Source organism: Tiliqua scincoides, chromosome 3, assembly GCF_035046505.1.
Source record: "Tiliqua scincoides isolate rTilSci1 chromosome 3, rTilSci1.hap2, whole genome shotgun sequence".
Lineage (NCBI taxonomy): Eukaryota > Metazoa > Chordata > Lepidosauria > Squamata > Scincidae > Tiliqua > Tiliqua scincoides.
The window spans coordinates 439,981-462,170 of NC_089823.1; the positions used below are offsets into that span (position 1 = coordinate 439,981).

The following is a 22,190-nucleotide window of genomic DNA, read 5'->3' on the forward strand; positions in this document are numbered from 1 at the left end:
AGAGCATCTCCCTATCCACTCTGTCCATCCCCTGCATAATTTTGTATGTCTCAATCATGTCCCCCCTCAAGCGTCTCTTTTCTAGGCTGAAGAGGCCCAAACGCCGTAGCCTTTCCTCATAAGGAAGGTGCCCCAGCCCCGTAATCATCTTAGTCGCTCTCTTTTGCACCTTTTCCATTTCCACTATGTCTTTTTTGAGATGCGGCGACCAGAACTGGACACAATACTCCAGGTGTGGCCTTACCATCGATTTGTACAACGGCATTATAATATTAGCCGTTTTGTTCTCAATACCCTTCCTAATGATCCCAAGCATAGACTTGGCCTTCTTCACTGCCGCCGCAAATTGGGTCGACACTTTCATCGACCTGTCCACCACCACCCCAAGTTCTCTCTCCTGATCTGTCACAGACAGCTCAGAACCCATCAGCCTATATCTAAAGTCTAAAGAGTGCGATGGGTAGTGGCCATCCTGGAGTGGGTCCAGGAGGGAGCGGGGGTCGGGCTGCCCCCGGCTGGGCTGGGCTCGGCCGGCCCGGGGTCTGCGGGCGCTGCCTGCCGCCCGCCTCGCTCCGCGCCCCGTTCGCGTGGGAGCTCGCCGGGCTCCGCGAGGGGCGAGGCGGGCGGGAGGGGCGCCGCGTCCCGGCCTCTTCCCGCCACGAGAAGAGCCCCGCTGGCTCAGGCAAAGGCCCCTCCAGCCCGGCTTCCCGTATCTCACCGCGGCCCGCCAAGGGCCCTCCGGCGCCCGCACCGCAGCCTCTCGGAGGCCCGGGTGGCGGCGGCTTCCCGGCGGGCGGGTACTGCGGGGCTGGGCGGGCCTGCGGAGGGGCGGCTCCCGCGGCCAGGCCCGGCCCTTCCGCCCCCTGCCTGCCGGAAGCGGCCTGGCGGCGCGGGAAGCCGGCAGAGGCGTCCGCGCGGCCTCCCCGGGCGGGCATGAGCGGGAGGCGCCCCCCGGGCCCCGCGCCCGCCCCCCTGCGCGGCACGGCCGACAGCAGCGCGGCCAGCAAGCGCTCCGCGGCCGCCCGGGGCTACACGCGCGACCCCTTCGCGGCGCGGCTCCTGCCCGCCGCCGGCCGCCCCCGGAGGGCCCCCGCGGTGCACCGGTGAGGGAGGGAGGGAGGGAGGGCGGGCGGCGGTGGCCTCCCTCTCCCCCGGCAGAGACGCCTGTGACCGCCTTCCTCCGCAGGGGCTACTACGTGCGGGCCGAGGCGGTGGGCCGCTGCGTGCGCGCCTTCCTGGAGGGCACCGAGGGCCGCGCCCGCAGGCAGGTGAGCGGGGGGGGGGCGCCCGGCCCGGCCCGGCCCGGCCCGGCTCTGCTCGCCCACCGCCCACACGGCTCCCACCCCCCGTTCCTCCGCAGGTGCTGTCGCTGGGCGCGGGCCTCGACGCGCTCTTCTTCCGCCTGAAGAGCCGGGGGCTGCTGGCGCGCGCCGTCGTCTTCGAGGTGGACTTCCCGGACGTGTCCCGCCGCAAGGCCGCGCTCATCGCCGGCACGGACGAGCTGGCCGCCTGGGCGGGGGAGCGGCGGCGGCAGCAGCAGCAGCAGCAGCCGGGTAGGGCCTCCGCAGAGCTCCGCCGCAGACTCGAGCAGCCTCTCGCGGGGCTCGGGGACGAAAGTGGCGCCCGCCGCACTCGGCGGTGGTGCTGCTGCTCCGGCAGGCGCCAGGAAGCCTCGGACCGCCTCGTCCGCCGCCTCTGGGCCCGCCCGCACGCCCCTCGCGAGCTCTTTCCGGGCGCTGCTCGCAGTCTCCCGGGGAGGCCCGGCTCGCGCCCTGGGCGGCCTCCGCTCGTGCCGCCCCGCCCCGCTTGTGCCTGCCTTGGCCAGGACCTCCCCAGCAGCGCAGGTGGTCGTGTGCGCAGCAGGCAGGCGGCTCAGGCCTGGAGCTCCCTGTCCTGCAGTGACGGTCAGAACCGCCTCCTGCGCCCACTTAGAGAAAGAATGTTTCGCTTACTTGCAGAAGCCTCGACCCGTTTCTCGTAGTGAGCAGCCCCGAGGAGCGGCCTGAAGGGCCAGTTTTGCGAGCAGCCCCACTGTCCAGACACTCATCTCCTTATGCGGGCAGGAGGGGCCTCTCTGCGAATCCGGTCCCTGGATGTGGCTGCCTCTGCCAAACTCAGGCAGCTCCGGAGCCCCACAGGAAGACTTCTGGTTTCGCAGAGAATCAGGAAGTGCCCTTTTTACTGCCTTGCAAGGCATTAGGAGGCCCTGGGAAGTCCTGGAGGGTTAGTGTGAGGGAGTGGGGGGGGGCAGGTGTAAACCAGTATCCGCGGTTTCAGGTAACCGCAGGAGGGGAGTTCCAGAACGGAACCCCCACGGATATGGGGGCACATCTGTATTGACACAAGCCTGCAAACTGCAGGAGCTCAGCTTTTTGCAGAGCTGTTAGCAGCAGTTTCCTCAAGGCTTGAGGCAGTTAGTTATCTGATCTTTCCATCACCTGTGTTTTCATTGGAGGCACTGCAGGACACACCAGAAATTGGGATGGAGTGTCCGTGAATGCCAAAAGCTTGTTGAACCCAAGTGCCTGAAAGTCAGTGGAGAATGTGCACATGCAAAACGTATATGATTTGTTTTTAATGAAATAGAAAACACCTGTTGTTTTTGGAGTATTTTAACCTGAGGTTCCTTAAAGATTCGTTGTATTATAATAATAGGTCAAGTTTTAGTAAGAAGATACACTATTTTTATGATTATATAAATCACTATCTTTGCATGTATGATTGTAATCAATGGACCATGACAAAAGTAGTATATGTGTCTTAAAGTAATGGTGGGCTTGACAGCTTTTAGTTATATGTATGTATATGTGTATATAGATAGATAGATAGATAGATAGATAGATAGATAGATCAATGGCCATGTGTGACCCTGCACATGCCCGATCTTGTCTGATCTCTGAAACTAAGCAGGGTCAGGCCTGGTTAGTACTTGGATGGGAGACCGCCTCGGAATACCAGGTGCTGTAGGCTTATACCATAGTCTTTCGAGACTGAATGTTGCCAACCATGTATATAGATATATAGAGAGAGATGTATGTAAATAGATATATAGAATATATATCCTGTATGTATATTCTGTATATTCTATTTAGTTCTTATATTCTGGGGAGATACAGTGAAGTTCCTTGACCAGTGTGTCTGATGACTGGGCAGTCGAGGATCTGCAAAATAGCAGGGGTGAGGTACCATCACTGGTAGGGTTGGCAGAAATGATTTCTAAAATTGTGTTCCCTGGGCTGGGGCAGAGATCAGAACCAATCAGCACCAGCCCAGCTCTGCTCCCTGTCAGTGATGTGGTGAAGCAAGTCACGCTCCCTAATCATCTGAGCACACACACACCCCCATGCACACCTCCACTCTTTTTGCTGGTGCTTTTCCTCCTCTTTCTACTTCCTGATTTAAAGAGGAAGAGCCTGGGAAGAGGAAGTTTGGAGAGAAGAGTTCTGGCTTAGCATGTCTTCCTGAAATAAAATTGGGGAGGCAGTGGAGGAACAACTGTCACCAGCCAGACCAGATGGAGGTATCTGAGTGCCTTGGGCATTAGACAAAAGCATGGGATGGGTTTGGGGTGGGGGAGTCCTCTGGCTTCTGAGGCTGCCACTTCACTGAGTGCTGCCATCTGAGGCTGCCACTTCACTAGGCCTCATCAGCAGGCCAGCCTTGAGACCAGTGTAAAACTCAATGGGTCAGAAGTAAAATGATGAAAAAAATCTGGAATTTACTGGTGCCTCAAACCCTTGGCTTGGATACTTCAGGATGATACTGGGAAGTGGTAAACATGGTTATTGGGATGTATTCCTGTGTACTAATACTGCTGTTCTCCAGGCAGTGGAGACTGCAGCTACTTTAGTCATAATGATCCTTGTGTAATTTGGTGACAGTGAAGAAGACTCCTACTGTCTACATCCTTGCAGGTTGCTGTACTGATGGGTGTCTTGCCTCCTTTCCAGGAGCTGTTAGTTTTGCAACAGAAGACTATAGGCTGCTGGGAGTTGACCTCTCTGATCTGCCCAGGCTGGAGAAAGCCTTGCATGGGGCAGGCCTGGACCCCAAAGCCCCCACACTGCTCCTGGCAGAAGTTGTGCTCACCTACATGGATGTTGAGAGGTTTGTACAGGGTTCTGTTATGGAGTTAGCTGTTGGAATGGTCAAATGCTATCAAATAACAGCCATGTACTTGATGGATTTATTTGTTACAATCTTGTGGGTTAATTGCAAAGCTGGTTGTTGCATAATAATAATAATAATAACAGGTATTTATATACCGCCTTTCTTGGTCTTTATTCAAGACTTTATTCAAGGCGGTTTACATAGGCAGGCTTTATTTAAATCCCTTATTAAATAGGGATTTTTACAATTTCAAAGAAGGTTCTTTCTTTCAAGAACTACTACATTCAAGGTGTTTCATTCCGATCTGACTTCACATTCTGGCCTCCATCCATCTGGCCTGCATAACAACAGCAGCTGTCCTGTATAGCTGGAGAGGACTTGTTACAGGTCAACAGACTTGCTCCTATGTATATGTTAGCCACGAAGGCTGTATTTATTTTATTTGGCCAGTTATATGCCGCCTTTCCACCTCTTCAAGGGGGCTCCCGTTTAAAACAATTTGTGTAGTTCAGCTTTGAAAGCACAGCATGTGGAGGAGGCATGGACAAATTCAGCATCCTACTCCTCAGAGACAGTTATAGTGCTTCTCTGGGAGACGGTCACAAGCAACGTTCCTTCTCAGTCACATGAATGTGCAGCTCAGATTGGAGTCTTGTACAGCTCCTGGCAGGGCACTCTGAAGCTTGGCAAAGACAGTAATGTTATCACTGAGGGCTCTGCAACTTCCCACACAGAGCTCCGCACAGTCTCAAAATTACAGGGAACGTTGGTTATGATCAGAGATTAAAAACGGTTTTCTTTTTGTGTGAAATCCCTGAAATTTTAGGTCCTCCCCCCCAAATTATGGGAAGGAGATTTGGGTTTAAAATTTCCTTCCAAATGTCCACCTGAGAAGAGGAGGCACGAAGCAGAGTAAGGGCCGGCTCCTGGCCATTCTGTGTGAGGAGCTGAAGCCCAGCACAGAATTGTTGAGCTATAAACATGCTGCTGTATTGCTACGGAATTGCACTGCTGAACTCTTTGAGAGGAAGATTGCTGCCAGAGCATCCTTGGAAAGTCAGCCCAGTTGTGCATGGAAGTGCTGTGTTGTGTTTACTTTGGTCCTGCCTAAGTTCAGGCAGGGTGCCAGGTTCCTGCAAGGGAATGTCCTCCTGGCCTTGAGAAGAGTGAGGCTCTGGCAAGCTGGGCACTGGTGGAAGAATGACCTGAAGGGCAACGCTGGGAGCCTTGGGCTCCTGGATTGGGGACTGGAAGACCACCAGAGAGGGGGAGCGATGACTTCTTAAGCAGAAGGAGCACAGCAGGTGCAATAGGTGATGGATGCTGTCTCTTTTTCCTTCTCCTTTTGTCTTTTTTTCACTGTGTCATTTCTGTGGTCAGAGGCACTTTGCCACTCATAAGAACATAAGAACAGCCCCACTAGATCAGGCCATTGGCCCATCTAGTCCAGCTTCCTGTATCTCACAGCGGCCCACCAAATGCCCCAGGGAGCACACCAGATAACCTGCATCCTGGTGCCCTCCCTTGCATCTGACATAGCTCATTCCTAAAATCAGGAGGTTGTGCATACACATCATGGCTTGTAACCCGGAATGGATTTTCCTCCAGAAACTTGTCCAATCCCCTTTTAAAGGCGTACAGGCCAGACGCCATCACCACATCTTGTGGCAAGGAGTTCCACAGATCAACCACACGCTGAGTAAAGAAATAGTTTGTCTGTTCTAACTCCCCCAACATTCAATTTTAGTGGATGTCCCCTGGTTCTGGTGTTATGTGAGAGTGTAAAGAGCATCTCCCTATCCACTCCGTCCATCCCCTGCATAATTTTGTATGTCTCAATCATGTCCCCCCTCAGGCGCCTCTTTTCTAGGCTGAAGAGGCCCAAACGCCATAGCCTTTTCTCATAAGGAAGGTGCACCAGCCCCGTAATCATCTTAGTCGCTCTCTTTTGCACCTTTTCCATTTCCACTATGTCCTTTTTGAGATGTGGTGACCAGAACTGGACACAATACTCCAGATATGGCCTTATCATCGATTTGTACAACGGCATTATAATACTAGCTGTTTTGTTCTCAATACCTTTTCTAACGATCCCAAGCATAGAATTGGCCTTTTTTATTGCTGCCGCACATTGAGTCGACACTTTCATCGACCTGTCCACCACCACCCGAAGATCTCTCTCCTGATCTGTCACAGACACCTCAGAACCCATCAGCCTATATGTGAAGTTTTGATTCTTTGCCCCAATGTGCATGACCTTACACTTAGTGACATTGAAGCGCATCTGCCGTTTTGCTGCCCATTCTGCCAGTCTGGAGAGATCCTTCTGGAGCTCCTCACAATCACTTCTGGTCTTCACCACTGGGAAAAGTTTGGTGTCGTCCACAAACTTTGCACCCTCACTGCTCAACCCTGTCTCCAGGTCATTTATGAAGAGGTTGAAAAGCACTAGCCCCAGGACAGATCCTTGGGGCACACCGCTTTTCACCTCTCTCCATTGTGAAAATTGCCCATTGACACCTGGTCTTCAACCAGTTCTCAATCCATGAGAGGACCTGTCCTCTAATTCCCTGACTGTGGAGGGAACCTGGAGGGTAAAATGTTTTTTAATCTGAAGCAAGTGGAAGTTCAGTTTTGTGTTCAGAGCATAGTTTGGTATTGAATTATTATTATTATTATTATTATTATTATTATTATTATTATTATTATTATTATTATTATTATTAACAACTATTTATATACCATTTTTCAACGAAAAGTTCACAAAGCGGCTTACAGAGAAAAATCAAATAACTAATGGCTCCCTGTCCCTAAAGGGCTCACAATCTAACAAGATGCAAAAGAACACCAGCAGACAGCCACTAGAAAAGACACTGCTGGGGTGAGGAGGGCCAGTTACTCTCCCCCTGCTAAAAAGAAGAGCACCCACTTGAAAAAGTGCCTCTTACCCAGTTAGCAGGGGTACATATTGAATTATGGGTTAGTAATTTCAGTTTTCATTGGTGAGGTTCCTGGAAGTGGACAAGAGGCTTGCAGGAGCATGGCTCTCTGCCCATTGGCTCACCCTTGAGCTTCCAGACTTGCTGCATAGAGCAGGAGTGGGTGGGTGGGGTGAGTTGAGGAGGCAGTAGATGCCTCTGTATGAGAGAAGGTGCCCAAGAGAAGTGGCCCCCTCCTTCATGCTCCTCTAGGCCTACCAGATTTTTGGCAATCATTCAGTTATAACATGCTGAGCACGGTTCAACTGTGGGCACTCTTGGCTGGCACCTTTCCATTCTGGCTTCCTGCCTGGTCGTTGCTTGGCCTGCCTGGCGGCCTTGCTGGAAGAAAACCAGGGTGAGCGTGCCTCTGCTTGGGCTCCTGAACCTCCCTGCAGCTTTCAGTCCTGCCTGCCATGGACTGGCTGTCTGAGATGCTCTGGGGATTCAATTTCTGTACTTCAGGGCTATTTTTGCTTCCCCCATTTCAAACTTTACGTGAAACTGGAGGATGGGGAGGGAATTTGTGGATGTGGTGCACTGATGATCTCCAACTCTTACTCCCTGATGTCTTGGACTAGGAATGCTGTGGGTCAGTGTACGGATAATAATAAGACTGAGGTGGGGGAGGGCCACCCCTTCAGTATCAGGTGGGCTTTCTGGGGTGCTGTTACCTGGCTTGGTGTTGGAGGCCCCAGTGGCCTTGACATTACGAAGCACCTTTCTCCAGCTGTGGTGGTTGCTGGATGGCGGTTACCCAGCGACCTGGCAATTCTGGTTTTGGCCCTGTCCATTTGGACTACAGCAAGGCATCCTGCGTCAGGTGGCCCTTGAAGATGGTTTGGACAGTTTTTAGATTGCAAAACGGGTCAGCGGGTCCAAGCGTGAGATACAGGAAGGTGGACTATATCGGCCTATGGCCTGTTCTTATGTTCTTAAGTAGGTGAAGCTCATCTTGCTGGTGAACCTGTTAGTTAATGTGGCTGCGCTAGTCTCTCGGGCCTACTGAGGGAGAGATTTTGGCCTTTCAAACCCTACAGCACAGTTTGGCACCAGGATGCCTCAAGGCCTGCCAACTCCAACAGAAACCTGCCTGGTTTCTGAGAGGCTTATTAGATGCCAGAAGAGCTGCTTGCGTGTTGTGGAGTCTCTCCGAAGATGGAATTATACGGACATGCCAGTTGCCATCCCAGCGCAGGGCAGAAGGGCCTTCCCAAAGGGCTGAGGGCAGCGGCAGGACCAAGCACACCTGTGCCCACTGCTGCCTGGGGCTGTGCTCTTTTCCCCAAGACTTCTGAGCTGCGCCAGAGCCAGAGCCGGCAGGCATGCTCTGAGCCAAGACGTTGTGTGTTGTGAAGCTGAGTGAGAAAGGGGGGAGTGGCTGCCCCTCCTCCTGAACGATGTCTTCCAGGTCAGATGCTCTGCTTCAGTGGGCCGCCACACACTTTTCGCAGGCGTGGGGCATCCTGTATGAGCAGATCCACCCTGGGGACCCTTTTGGGCGTGTCATGCAGAACCACTTCAGCCGGCTCAACTCCCAGCTCCGATCCTTGGACCGGTACCCAGATTGCGAGGCCCAGCGGACACGTTTCCTCCAGCGGGTGGGTGTGGGGCTGGGCTTTCCAGTCCAGAATTCATGGAAGGAGCTGGAGATGGGGGAGGATGCCGCCTTTGGGGGCTGTTGGGAAGGCAGCCGGGGGGGGGGGTTGCTCAGGATTGATTGTGCTTCTGCCTCCTGGAGGCTGTGGCTTGACCTTAGTAACAACCCTGGTGTTATCTTGGCAGGGCTGGGAGCGATGCTGCATCATGGACATGAATGCGTTCTATGGGCGCTTTATCTCTACGGAAGAAAAGCAGAGGATCCAGGCCCTAGAGCCCTTCGATGAGTTTGAGGTAATGTGCCATCAAGTGGTTTGATTGCAGACCTACTGTAATTGGGGCTGGGGTTTGGGGTGTGTCTAAGGGGCGAGGAAGGGCTTTGAGGGACTGAGGATCTCTTCTGGGTGTCTTTGTGACTGCCTTAGGAGGAGAGAGGCAGCATTTGGTTCTTCCCAAACTGTGGGTTACAAGCCCATGTGCAGTGGGTCATGACCTGGGCCTTCCCAGCCACCCATTTGGCTCCGAATTAGAGCCAAATTGCTCTCCGGGAGGTGGGGAAGCTTCTTGTGGGTTGCACTAGGCTGATGACCCACTCAGAATAGCCCACAAGAGCCTTGGAAAGCCACTTCTGGCTTTTTTCTGAAAACTAAAAGTGGCTTTCTCGGGCCATTCTGAATGGATTACTGGCCAGGTGCGCCCAGAAGAGACCTCCCCATCCTTCTAATAAATCATTCCCACATCATGTCCCACCACGGAAGACAACGTGGGTTGCGGTGCTGAGAAGGTTAGAAACTGCTGCCATCAGGTATTCAACCAGCGAAACACTCTTCCAGAGACAGATGTCTGTAGACACCATTCTGAATCCTGGTGGGGGAGGATCTAATGTCTTAGTGGTCCGCAGACAGAGTATGAGCCCGCAGTGTGATGTGACTGAACAGGAAAAGAAAGAGAGAGAGAACGGATTCCATTCTAAGCTGCCCCCCCAGTCATTTGGAATACTGTGTCCAGGTCTGAGAAGGATGCTGAGGAGCTGGAGAGGGTTCAGAGAAGGGCAGCTTGGATGGTGAGGAGACCAAGTCCCATGAGGAACAGTTCAAAGAACTTGGGATGTTTAGCCTGGAGAAAAGAAGGCAACAGAGCAGAGCCATTTGCAGGTGTCTGTAGGGCTACAGGGGAGGACTTGCTCTCTTGGTTTCCTGAGGGCAGGAGTAGAACCAACGAGCTGGAACTATATCTAGGCCAGGTGCAAGGAAGTGTTTTCTGGCTGTGAGTCTCCTTGTTGGATGCCTGTAGCCAGAGGCTATTGTGTGCTGTAGCAGTTGCCTGCACTGAGCTGCACTGGGGGTTGGACTAGTAGATCTTTCCCTTTCCACTCCTTTCCACAGCATTCTTTGAGGTGTGCCACCTTGGAAAACATGTGGGTGGTGCTGAGTCGTGAACATCTGAGAATTTGCTGGGCTAGAACTTTACTGCTCAGCTGACACTGCCACTTACTGCTCTGTGACCAGGGTGAGGTGGGGGGTGGCCTGATTCTTTTCCATCCTGCCAAGGGCTTCTATGTCAGCCACAACAGTGGTGGAGAGAAGACCCTGCTCTGGCCTGACTCTGCCAGACTGGGCTTTCTCACCTGCTTTGTTGGGGGGCTGCCACCCAAGCCCCTTCTTTCTTTCTCAATGAGTCTTCCACGCCACTTGTTCAGGGAAGTGGCCAGCTTCTGCCATGGTGGGCAGCATCACTTTCTGTACTCCACCTGGCCTCAGTCAGTGAATGCCCCTCCCCTCCCCTGGGATGAGATCCAGGGAGCTGGACCGGTGAGCGTGTCTTTGTTCAGAGCTGGGCGTGGAAGAGAAAGAAAGGGGTGCTCATTCCTTTGGTTGGTCTCTGGTTGTGGGAAGGTGAGGCTCCTGAGGGAATGGGAGCCAGTCAGTGGACATGGTTGCACTGACTGGCCCCTCTGCATGGAGGTCCTCCATGTTCATTCCCCTTCTTTTCTTGTAGGAGTGGCACCTGAAATGTTCGCATTACTTCATCCTTGTGGCCTCCAAGGGGGAGGAGCTGACCCCAACTTCTGTGTTTCCTGGCGTGGAAGACAAAGGTGTGTGGCACTCACGCTGCCAGAGGGCATTGGGGTGAGGACTGGCAACTTCTTGTGGGCAGGGGTGCTTGTTAGGAAGGTAAAAAGAGCACTCTCTCCAGAGTGCATGGAGGCTGTTTAAAACAAGAGCAATAAAGGCCCAGTGGAAGTGTATATCACAAAGGAAGAAGGGCTCGAGGAGGGTGTCCTCCTTGTCCAGGAGGGTGCCAGCATGGCTAATGAGCAAAATTAGAGAGGATATAAGGGCAAGGCACCCTCCTGGACTTAGTGGAAACCTTCTTCCTTTGTGGTATACACTTCAACTGGGTCTCTATTACTGTTGTTTTAAACAGCCTGCATGTGCTCTGGAGAGCTTGGACTCTTTTTACCTTCCCTTTCAACTTCCTTCTAACCAGCCTCCTCATTTGAGAGAAGTCCGCTCATTTGAAGTCAAGAGTTTTTGTGACAGATTTTTGACTTCTGACTAGCAGAGGTCCAGGAGGTGCCCGCATGGCTAATGAGCCAAGTTAGAGAGGCTGTAAAGGGCAAGGAAGCTTCCTTCCATAAATGGAATTCTTGCCCTAATGAGGAGAATGAAAAGGAACATAAACTGTGGCAAAAGAAATGTAAGAAGGTGATACGGGAGGCCGAGAGAGACTATGAGGAACGCATGGCCAGCAACATTAAGGGGAATAATAAAAGCTTCTTCAAATATGTTAGAAGCAGGAGACCCGCCAGAGAAGCGGTTGGCCCTCTGGATGGTGAGGGAGGGAAAGGGGAGATAAAAGGAGACTTAGAGATGGCAGAGAAATTGAATGAGTTCTTTGCATCTGTCTTCACTGCAGAAGACCTCGGGCAGATACCGCTGCCTGAATGGCCCCTCCTGACCAAGGAATTGTCAGATAGAGGTTAAAAGAGGTTTCAGACCTAACTGACAAATTAAAGGTCAATGAGTCACCAGGCCCTGATGGCATCCACCCAAAAGTTATTAAGGAACTGAAGAATGAAATTGCTGATCTCTTGACTAAAACATGCTGTGTGATAACTATATGTTTCTTGTGCATCAGATGAGAGGGACTGTGGTCCACATAGGCTTCTGCTGAAAGGAATTGATTCTTCCTTAAGGAGCTACAAAAAGACTCCTTGTATTTGCTGTTGCAGAACAGCATGGAAATGGATGTCTTTTCTAGCAGGGAGGGTCCTTATCTTGTCCAGAGCTAGTTCAGGAAAGCTGTGCCTGGGCAGCCAGGTTTGCAGTGGACATCTGCTTATTCAGGAGGGCAGGATCCACGGCAGGATTGCTGAATGGCAGAGGGAGCAAGAGTTTACCATGGGCAGAAGAGCTGGATGGGCCAAAGTACCAACTGAAAAATACATCCACTTGCTATCTCTATTATAGGAATGGGCCAGTAACTGCTCCATTGACTGAATTGGCTTGTTTGTTCCCAGGGTCCAGTTCAAGATGCTGGTTTTAACCATCAAAGCCCTTAACAGCTTTGGATCAAATTGTCTGAAGGCTGGCCTGCCCCCATGTCGACCGACTAATCCCCTAAGATCCTCAGAGATGGTTCTTCTTTGTTTACCCCCCCCGACTGAAGCAAGGGGGCAGAGAGGAAAGGGTGCCTCGTTGGTGCCCCCCAATATAGAATTTCTCCAGTGCATGAAACAATCAACCCGCTTCTTGGACACTTTCTGATGGGGCTTGAAGACTTCCTTAAAATTTCAAATGGCTTTTGGTAATGGTCTTGGAGAGATTTGTTAGGTGGGGATATTAGGAGGGATCAACTTAAGTTTGTAGCATATGCTGTTTGTCTTATGCTTTTATAAGTTAGCTACTGTTGTCAGGTTACTGTGGTTTTAAATACTGTTTCTGTCTTATCTGTGTTTTAAACCACTCTGAGCGCCAGGTTTTGTTACCTAGGGAAACGTAGTACAGGGGGCCCCCATATCCTCAGATTCCGTATCCACTGGTTCACTTATCTGTGGATTGGGTCCAGGCTCCCCAGCGCGTGCACCCCCACACACGTCCTCTCTGGGGGCAAGGGGAACTCACCTCTGGAGGGGCTTCTGAGTTCAGTAGAGGCCGAGGATGTCCATCCCTGGCCTCTGCCAAGATCAGACTGAGCTCTGCAGCTAAGAAAAGTTACTTCTGGTTACAGAGAGAAACCAGAAGTGACCTTATTAATGCTTTATAAGGAATTAGGAGGCAGGGCAGGCCCTGGATGGTTAGGGAGGATGGGGGGGCAGTCGTTTGCCTGTATCTGTGGTTTCTGGATCAGAACCCTGTGGATAGGGGGACACACCTGTCTATAAATCTGCAAATAAAATAAAATTGGCTGGTGAGGCTGGGAGAGAAGAAGCAGAGGTAGGAGAGTATCTTTGGATCAAAAGAGCATGGAGGGACTGGTGAATACTGTGGCTCACTGTCTCAAGAGTAGGATAAATTGCTCATTTATCCCTGTGGGTGGAAAGAGCAGACCTGAAAAGTGATGGAGTCTTTGAGAAAGTGGTGGAGCAACTCCAGAAGGAGGCGTTGACCTGCTGGCTAACTTCAGGATGCCTGCCATTGCCCATGGTCAAGAAACGCATATTCATGTTGTGACCAGAAGAGTCAGGCAGGAGGCACTGCTGTGTCCTGAGAGCAGTGGGTCCCAGGACCCTTGAATCCCAAGAGCTGGCACAGGACCTGGTATGTTGGTGTGGCTGGGCCAGCCACCAGTGGCACTTGCTCCCTCCGCTTCCACGAAGTTGGCAGTGGAAGGTGGCCAAGGAACAACAGGACCGCCTTTGATTTCAAGAGAGGAAACGCGTTTGCTTCAGGCGTGGGGCCACACATAGGTTGGGTTCCTCACAGAGATCCCTTTCAGCCCAAAGAAGGCTGTGCCTGTAGGAGGATGCAGGCGTTCCCCCCACCACTTGGGACACCTCTTCAGGAGTTGACAGCAGTGTGCGAAACCACAGCTTCTCCCGGACGGCACACTTCACAAGGCGTCTGACTCATTGGGGTGCTGCCACCGCAGCGATGGTCAGTGACGCATCTCAGTTCTCTTTGCCTTGCAGCCGTTCACACCTGTGCTGCGCCTTGCTTTGCTGGGTCTCTTGCTGTGGAAGTCTGTGCAACTGATGTGGGCGTGGCTGGGCTGAGGCGGTACGGCCACCGCTCTGTGCTGGTTGCCCCAGGTGTGGTCCTCACCACGGGAGGCTTTGGTGACCATGATGGACGTCACTGCCGCCTGACTGTGCTGCATGCCCTGATCAAGCATGAGGATGCCTGGAGAAGTGGCAACGTCTGTCTTGCCGAAACTGGCGAAGTCTGGGGTGAGCTGGGTTGGGTTGTGGGTCAGCCTGGGTGACCTGTGGCTCCTCTACCACAGGGGGAGCCACAGGCTTTGCTGTGCTGCTGTGACTGCTGTGGTGACTAGTCCGGGGACTCTTTCTTCTCAGATGGCCGACTGTTCCACACTGTGACGCTTGTGAAGGCAGGCTGGGCCGTTGTGCTTGGGGGGCGCAAGTCCCCAGTCAGCCCTGCTGTGGAGGGGTACCGCTTGCGACTGAGGGAGGCTGACAGCCCCCCTGGCTGTCCTGTAGTGGAGCTCACTCGCTTGCTGCTTGCTGAGGACCTGGCCTTGTGCCGCTGGAGACACACGGCCACCGAAGTTGCTTATCAAGGTAGTGCTGGTTTGGGGCTGAGAATGGCTGTAATTCTGTCCTCAGAGAGCTGATCAGATCCTAATAGGAGGTGGCTTAGAGACCCCTTTTCAGAGGAAGAGGGGGAGCTGGGGATTGACTGCCCAATCCTATCCACCCTTTCCTGGGAGTAAGCCCCCTTGATTCTAATGGGACTTACTTCTGAGTAGCCTCTGAATCCCCACTTTTGTGCAGGTAGGTCTTGCTGGTTGGCACACTGATCAAAGAACCAGCCCTGGTTGGTGACGTGACTCTCTGGTCCTCAAAGGGGTAGGGCTGAAAGGAGGAGCTCCCCCCACCCTAAACTCCAGACTCCAGGAGGAGCTTGTTGAGGGTAGGGTCTTAACGGGGGAGGGGGGGAGTTGGAGGATCTCCAGTCTCTTTCTCCTGTTCTTACAGGTGAGGCCTACCTGTTCGTCTATGGCGGCTGCCATGGTCCCAGGCAGTCTGTGCTGCCAGACTGGTGCTTCCTGCACTTGGAGAACTTCTGCTGTCGGCAGGTATGAGGTCAAGCAGAGCCTGCCTTTTGCTGATAGGGTTGGCCCTGCCTGCAAGTTGCTAGTCCAGCCCGTTTCTTGGGACCGTCAGCCTTTTTATCTGGACCGACTGTGGCAGTGTCCAACTGTGCCCTGCAGGCAGCACCTATGCCAGAAAAGCCCTGCTGGGATAGGTCTGTCAAGTCCAACTTCCTGTTTCCCGAGAGCAGGCATGTTGCTCTTCCGCCACTGCAGGCTGTGGAAGGCAGCACTTGGCCATCATTGCTGTAGTAGCTGTGGATAGACCCCCTCTGGTCCTCTGTGAATGTGTCCAGTGCCCTTTTCAAAGCGCCCAAGTAGTGGCCATCACCGCGTCTTGTGGGAGTGAATTCCATGGACCAGTTACATGTTCTGTGAAGCAGCGTCTCTCTTGTCTACTCTCCCTCCAGTCAACTGCCCGAATGAGAATCCCTGGCTCTGGTGTTGCGAGAGGCAGAAAAGCTGCTCTCTGGTCACTCTCTCCACACCATGCATCGGTTTAGGTCTCAGTCATGCCCCGCCCCATTGCCTTTTTTCCAAGCTAAAAAGTCCAGATGTTCTAGCCCAGTGTTTCTCAAACTGTGGGTCGGGACCCACTAGGTGGGTCATGAGCCAATTTCAGGTGGGTCCCCATTCATTTCAATATTTTATCTTTAATACAGTAGACTTGATGCTACCAGGGTACGTGACTGCATTTGGGGAACTGTTACAGACCTTTACTTTGAAAAAGCTACTGTGTATATTCTTTTAACAATGATAGTCAATGGGACTTATTCCTGGGTAAGTGTGGGTAGGATTGCAGCCTAGGGTAGTTAAAATTTTTCCTGCCTGATGACATCACTTCTGGCCATGACATCACTTCCAGTGCGTCCTGACAGATTCTCATTCCTAAAAGGTGGGTCCCAGTACTAAATGTGCGAGAACCACTGCTCTAACCAGGCCTCCCGTGGAAGGTGCTGCGACCCTCTGTGCATTTGGGTTGCCTTATTTTGTGCCTTTTCCAGCTCTACGATAAATAGAGGGGAACCCAGTGGCCTTGTAATTGCACAATCCTCTCCTCCCTGAAACAGCGTGATGTTACCAAATGGGCTGTTTTGTTTAGGGGAATTATTACACTGCCCTTATTGGAACCTTAGGATTATAGGCTGGGTAATAAGACAGTGTAATGCAGAGAAATTCCCTTTTGCTTAAAGAGGAGACTGAGAAAAAGACAACTTTTAATAAAAGATTATACTTTTATTACAAAAGCACAAAGGTAAACATAATGCACATGGAGAAATGATAAGTGTATGTTTCTTGGTCCTAGTACTTGAATCTAGTGTACCTAGCTTTCACGGTGGTTGCGTGTGAAGAGTAGTTGGTGCATCCGAGGAAATTAGAGAAAGGAAAGGTTGTAGGGAAGGATTTTAGGGGTCCCTGATCTGCCAACCCTAGCTGCTAACTAAAAATAGGGAGAGAAGGGGAGAAAAAGGGGGGGGAAGAAGGGAAAGAGTTCCAGGCACAAGATAGTTACCTGTCCTGTAAAGCAGTTGGGGGGGGGAGGAGTCCTGTGAAGAGGACCTTCTGACACAACACAGATATGTTGGTCTGTGGAGAGAGAGCCCGAGAGCATGTGGGAGAGGAAGCCCTCACTTAAAAGGGGTTCGCAGACAGTGCTGAGCTGGATGGTAGCTTGATTACTACCACATAGCAGGGTGCTTGGAGTAAAACATTGAAAGGATCAGGATGTCAGTTATCAGCAAAATTCAGTGGGGTCTATGGCTGGCTTCCTAGATGGGGGAACTTAAACAATACAATGAATCAGCAACACAAGAAGGCAGTTCAAGTTTGCATACAGTACTTAACAACAACAACAACAACAACAGTATTTATATACCGCTTTTCAACAAAAAGTTCACAAAGCGGTTTACAGAGAAAATCAAATATCTAATGGCTCCCTGTCCCAAAAGGGCTCACAATCTAAAAAGATGCAAAGGAATACCAGCAGACAGCCACTAGAACAGACAGTGCTGGGGTGAGGTGGGCCAGTTACTCTCCCCCTGCTAAATAAAAGAGGAGCACCCACTTGAAAAAGTGCCTCTACTTAAGCAGTGATTGGGTTAGGAGACACCTTTGCATACAGTTCTTAAACAGTGATTGGGTTAAAACTGTACAATGAATACAGTAATGTAGGAGATACGTAAACAATGATTTAAGTTGCCAGACTTCATCCCATAATGTGTGACCATGGGGAATGGTGGTGGTGGTTGTGTAACCATGAGCTTGTGACTTGACTTGATTGTGGCCTGTGTGCTGGGAGAAGTTTAGCCCGCGTGATATTTTAGTCCATAGTGACATAACCAGATATAGAGAGAAAATCACAACCAAAAGGCAAAAGGGGATTTTCACATAACAGTGAGTGGGAGTTGATCTGCTCTGTTGCTGTTCCAAAGCTGCGTCCCCGCCTTTCCCCTCCTGACAAGCGGTGCCCAGCTGGGGTGGCTGACTGAATATCACTGTTTCTCATCAGTAATGGGGGATGACTCTGGACTGTGATGGGGAGGAAGAGTCCCTCTTCCCTTGCAGCCATGATGACAGGCGGGTGTCTCTGGGCGGCCCTGGGGCAGGTGTGTTGTGGCACAGCCTCCCGTTGCTGCCTCCAGATACAGTGCATGCTGGGAGGGGCTGGTTACTGGATAAGGCCCAAAGGCTCGTCCATCTTGTCCAGCTTCCTGTTTCCACTGTGCCCCCAGCGACAGCCCGCAAGCAGCTGAAGGGTGCCCCCTTCTTCCACTCTTGCTTTCCTCCAAATAGCATTCAGAGGTCTGCTGGTGAACCTGCTAGTCATGATGGCTTTTTTCTTGAGCAAGGCGCGGAACAGGCTGCAGTAGAAGCCCAGCTGCACATGTGAACACAAAAGCTGCTCACTCACTTGGTTCCTCTCCCTCCCTCCCCCCAGATTCCAGTGGAGGGTTCTCTTCCAGTCGGCCGCCATTCCCACAGTGCCTGTGGCTGGGCAGGTGGGGTGCTCATTGCAGGTGGCCTGGATGCCACAGAGCAGCCACTGGGCACGGTCCTCTTCCTCAGACCAATGGAGACTGGGTTCCAGTGGTGTCCTGTTGAGACCAGTCCCCCACTCGTACCTAGGTAAGTGTGTGCAGGGTCTGGTAGGGTCTTGTCTCAAGCAACCGGTGCTTATGGTCACACTGAATGGACGAATTGGGTATGTTGGCAACCTTCAGTCTCGAAAGACTATGGTATTGCTCTCTGAATTGGAGGAATTGACACCTTGAGTAAATAGCCCAACACGTGGGCCGTGGTGGGGCATAGAGAGCTTTTGCTGCTCTTGTCAGTTTCTTGGCCTTGGTAGGATGCTGCAGTCGGCCTCTGAATTCACCAGACTGCCTTAAATTTCTCTTTAAAAAAGCAGGGGCCAAACTGATGATATGACTTGAGATGCGCACGGCACAGAATTGCAAGTAAAGAGTGAACGTATTGTAGGGAATTGAAATTTGTGTAGCATTAAATGTGCGTGGAAGAAAGCACTTCAAAGGTGACAAAAAGCATGTGATGAGTCCCAGATTCCTTTGGCAGATGTCTTCCTGACATTCTGTCCAGGCAACCTCCCCGAAAGCTTGCACATTTCTAGTAGTACAAGCCTGTGGATATCTACTCAGATGTAAGTCCAATTGAATTCAGTGGGACTGTCACACCAGCTGATGGTGCAGCCTAAAAATATTTTTCTTTGGTCCTCTTCACAATGGAATCCTTCACATCCAGCATCTCTGACAACCACAATCTGCACCAAGGTAGGTGCTGGGGAAATTGCAAGCAGTTCCCACATCAACCTGGAGAGAGGCATCGAGTGGAGTGCCTCGGGCCTTGTGCTGTTCCATGTTCCAAGGCCACGTAGAGGGCTGATTACTAGATTTGCAGACGGCACAAAGCTGGTGGTACAGATGGTGCACTAATAAGTGCTCTGGAAGCCCTTAGTAGGATGCAGAATGATCTTAACAGGCTCCTTCAGTGGGCGGTGCCAAGAAGTTGAGGTTCGGCTGAGACCTGTGAAAAGTCCTGCATGTTAGGAGCAAATGTCGGAGGCACGAGTGCAGAGTGGGGGAGCCCATGAGCGGCAGCAGCAGGTGTGAAAGAAATATTATGATCTTGACTCCGCCTCTGCCGACGCAGCCAGCAGTGCATTAGCTTGGGGGTTTTGCAGCTGCATCACACTGGTGGCTTGTGTTCAACTGGCAGTCCACTAAAACACGGAGAATTCCACTCTACACGGCTCATTTGGAATACTGCTGTGTCCAGTTTTGGCCACCACATTTTGAGAAGGGTATTTCTAAATTGGAGCGAGTTTTGAGGAACGGCAGCTGAGGTGGTGAGGGATCTGGAAACCAAGTCCTATTGAGGAAGTTAAGAGTTTGGCATGTTTAGTCTGGAGAAAGAAGACTAAGGTGAGTTGCACAAGCCACCTTCAAGAATCTGGAGGGCTGCTTTCTGTGGCTCCTGCTTGCAGGACAAGGACCAGGGAGTAGAGGGAAGTAGATTCAGGCCTCACGGGAAGTATTTCCTGGCTGCAACAGCTGTCTGGAACTGGGTCACCCGGCCCTGGGCAGCAGTGGGATGAGCTGCCTTGGAGGTTTTCAAGCAGAGACTGAACGGCTTCCTGTCAGGGGTGCTGTAATTGCTTGCAGTGAGCAGGAGCTGGAGTCTAGTATTTTGCAGAAAGAGCCACCTGCTCTCTGAGGCTCCTGCATTTCTCAAGAAGGCCCATTTGGATCTGACAAGTGCTGTTCTGCCTTTGTTAGCTTATCTGCCTGGAGTTGGTTGAAAGCCTTCTGTGGGTGGAGGGCTATCAGGCCTGTCCTATTGGCCAATTGCATAGGAGGCAGGAAGTAGTTTTAAACACGTGTGCAGATACAAGGAGCACTGCTTCGTCGGGCTGGTGGCAGCAGAGGCTCTTCAAAGGAAAACCGTCCCCCACCTTCTCTGGACGGAGGAGCAGGAGTGGGGGCAGGACCAGCCTCCAGGGGGCTGGAGTCAAGTCGGGGTCAGCTGACCAGACCTCGGAAATCCAGCCAGTGTGGGTCATGCCCTTGTCCTTCCTTCCCCTCCTCCCACCACTTCCTAGGTACTCTCACACGGCCCACGTCCATCGTGAGAAGCTGCTGCTGGTGGGCGGGGTCTGGTTCCATGCGCCTGCAGTTCCTGGAGTGGCTGTGATTGACCTGGCGACGGGGGCCACTGCTGAGTACTGCATCGACACAGTGAGTTGCTGCTCCGGATGAGTCAGTCGAGGGGGTGGACTCCCCTCTAGTCAGCCCCGCTCAGAGGCAGCATTCCTGACTGCCTTCCGCTGACACCCCCCTGTCTCCTGGGAGTGTGGCTGACCTGCAGCCACCTTGCTCCCTGGCGGATTCAGAAGGGAGGGTCTTCCTCCAGCACTGGCCTGCTGTTTCGTGGGTGTTGCCGGGAGGTCCTTTGCTGCAACCTTGCCTTGCTGTCCCCATGTTGCAGCTGGGGGTGGGGGGCCTGGAGGGAGGATTTGGGCCCCCTTGCCAGCCTGGCTCCCTGTGCCAAGTCACCCTCTCTCTCCTTCTCTGCCAGGCACTTCTGGAATGGCCTCTGATGTTGCACAACCACAGCAGCATCTTCCTGGCTGAGGAGGAGGAAGTGCTTCTCATCGGTGGCGGCGGCAACTGCTTCTCCTTTGGGAGCCACTTCAACTGGCACCCAGTCCGCCTGGCCCTTGGGGCCTTGGTGAGAGGGTGCTGAAGTCCTTTGCTAGGGTCGGAGAGGGCGTGGCTGACGTGCTGGTCTCTTTCCTGAACCGAGGGGGCTCTGCTGAGGCTATTAGAATCTTCTCCAGGGCTGACTCTCCCTGGGAGAGGGTTTGGACCCTGGACTGTTCTCCAAAAGCAGAACCATGTGAGCTTCGGAGGAAAGTCTGAGGCAGGGGTGTCCAAAGTTTTTGGCAGGAGGGCCACATCAACTCTCTGATGCTATCGGGGGCTGGGGAAATAAAGAATTAATTTACATTTAAAATTTGAATAAATTTACATAAGTTTACATAAATGAATATATTAAAGATGGACTTATAGGAATGAATGAAGGTCTTGCAATAGACTGGCCTTTCCTTTGCTGCTGCTACTGCATCACCGATGTGAAACAGCAAGCAGTGGTGGGAGCCCTCATCCCACAGCTCACGCGAGAGGTCATACAGTTGCCCTCACGCTGAGAGCAGTTGCGTCGGGCCACTGTGGGCTCCAGCAAATCTCCGGAGGGCCAGAGGCTCGTTGGAGACTGGGTCTCCCTGAGGGCCGCATTGAGAGGCCTCGAGGGCCGCAAGTGGCCCCAGGGCCGGGGTTTGGGCAGCCCTGGTCTAAGGCAATGCAGAGCTGCTTGTTTCAATCCAGCAGCTCCTATGAGTGGACAGCCCCCTCCTCTCAGGGATAGAGGCGAGTTGGTTGGTGAGCTGCAAAAGTGCCTTTGGCTACTGCTGTCATGATGCTGGGCTGAGGGCCAAGTAGGCTTTCTGCTTGGGAATGTCATCATCTTCTGGATGAAAACTCTGCAAGTGTTGTCTGAGCAGTCGTGGATAGATAAAGGGACTTTGACCCTTGTGGTCTCCAGCAGCATACTGTGGGTGGATGGGTGCAATCCTAACCCCTTATGTCAGTACTTTCCAGCACTGACATAAGGGCAATGCAACTCTGAAGTAAGGGAACAAACATTCCCTTACTTTGAGGAGGCCTCCATGAGTGACACCCAACTGCAGGATGCAGCACGCGTCCCATTGGCACTGCTAGGCCAGTGCTGGAAAGCACTGACATAAGAGGTTAGGATTGCACCCTGTTTGTGTTAAGTTTGTAAGGAGGATTAAGGCTGGAGTGGGAGCTAAGCTGCCAATTTTTAAAGAGACGCTGGAACATACTCAAAGCGAAGACGTCCATAACACAGCACTTCCCAAGCTCAGCTACCCAGCAACTCCCCTCTCCAACAGTGGGACCCAGAACTGAACGGCAATGATACATTTCATGTCATGTGATGATGGCAACAGCTGATCCCTTCTGGGTAGCAAGGTTTATAAGGAACCTACAAAGAGCAGAAAGAGGGTTACTGCCCTCCCTCAAGCTCCTGTCCAAGGAAAACCGATAAGGCCAAGCAGTTGCATTTATGCAAGGTAAAGACATAAAATCTTTGCAGACGCGTGTGGCCTCTGGGAACCAAGTGCCTCTGGGA

General features: G+C 52.3%; 1 protein-coding gene and 1 pseudogene across 1 annotated transcript; both read left to right on the plus strand.

The window, feature by feature from the left end:
* Window positions 1-456: 456 nt before the first annotated feature.
* On the plus strand, window positions 457-20,993 carry LCMT2 (leucine carboxyl methyltransferase 2). Its single transcript, XM_066619259.1, has 13 exons — window positions 457-1,103; window positions 1,187-1,268; window positions 1,361-1,553; window positions 3,951-4,107; window positions 8,500-8,689; window positions 8,874-8,981; window positions 10,686-10,782; window positions 13,822-14,079; window positions 14,206-14,430; window positions 14,848-14,948; window positions 17,902-18,089; window positions 20,080-20,215; window positions 20,556-20,993. Exons 1-13 carry the CDS (start codon window positions 457-459, stop codon window positions 20,721-20,723), a joined length of 2,550 nt encoding a protein of 849 aa, XP_066475356.1. The 3' UTR covers window positions 20,724-20,993.
* LOC136646435 (5S ribosomal RNA) lies at window positions 2,850-2,970 on the plus strand (annotated as a pseudogene).
* Window positions 20,994-22,190: the final 1,197 nt, after the last annotated feature.

Coding starts and splice junctions, on each gene's coding strand:
- LCMT2 (XM_066619259.1), top strand. CDS start 457: ATGGGTAGTGGCCATCCTGGAGTGGGTCCAGGAGGGAGCGGGGGTCGG. Junction 8,690..8,873: donor GGACACGTTTCCTCCAGCGG/GTGGGTGTGGGG, acceptor TTATCTTGGCAG/GGCTGGGAGCGATGCTGCAT. Junction 8,982..10,685: donor AGCCCTTCGATGAGTTTGAG/GTAATGTGCCAT, acceptor CTTTTCTTGTAG/GAGTGGCACCTGAAATGTTC.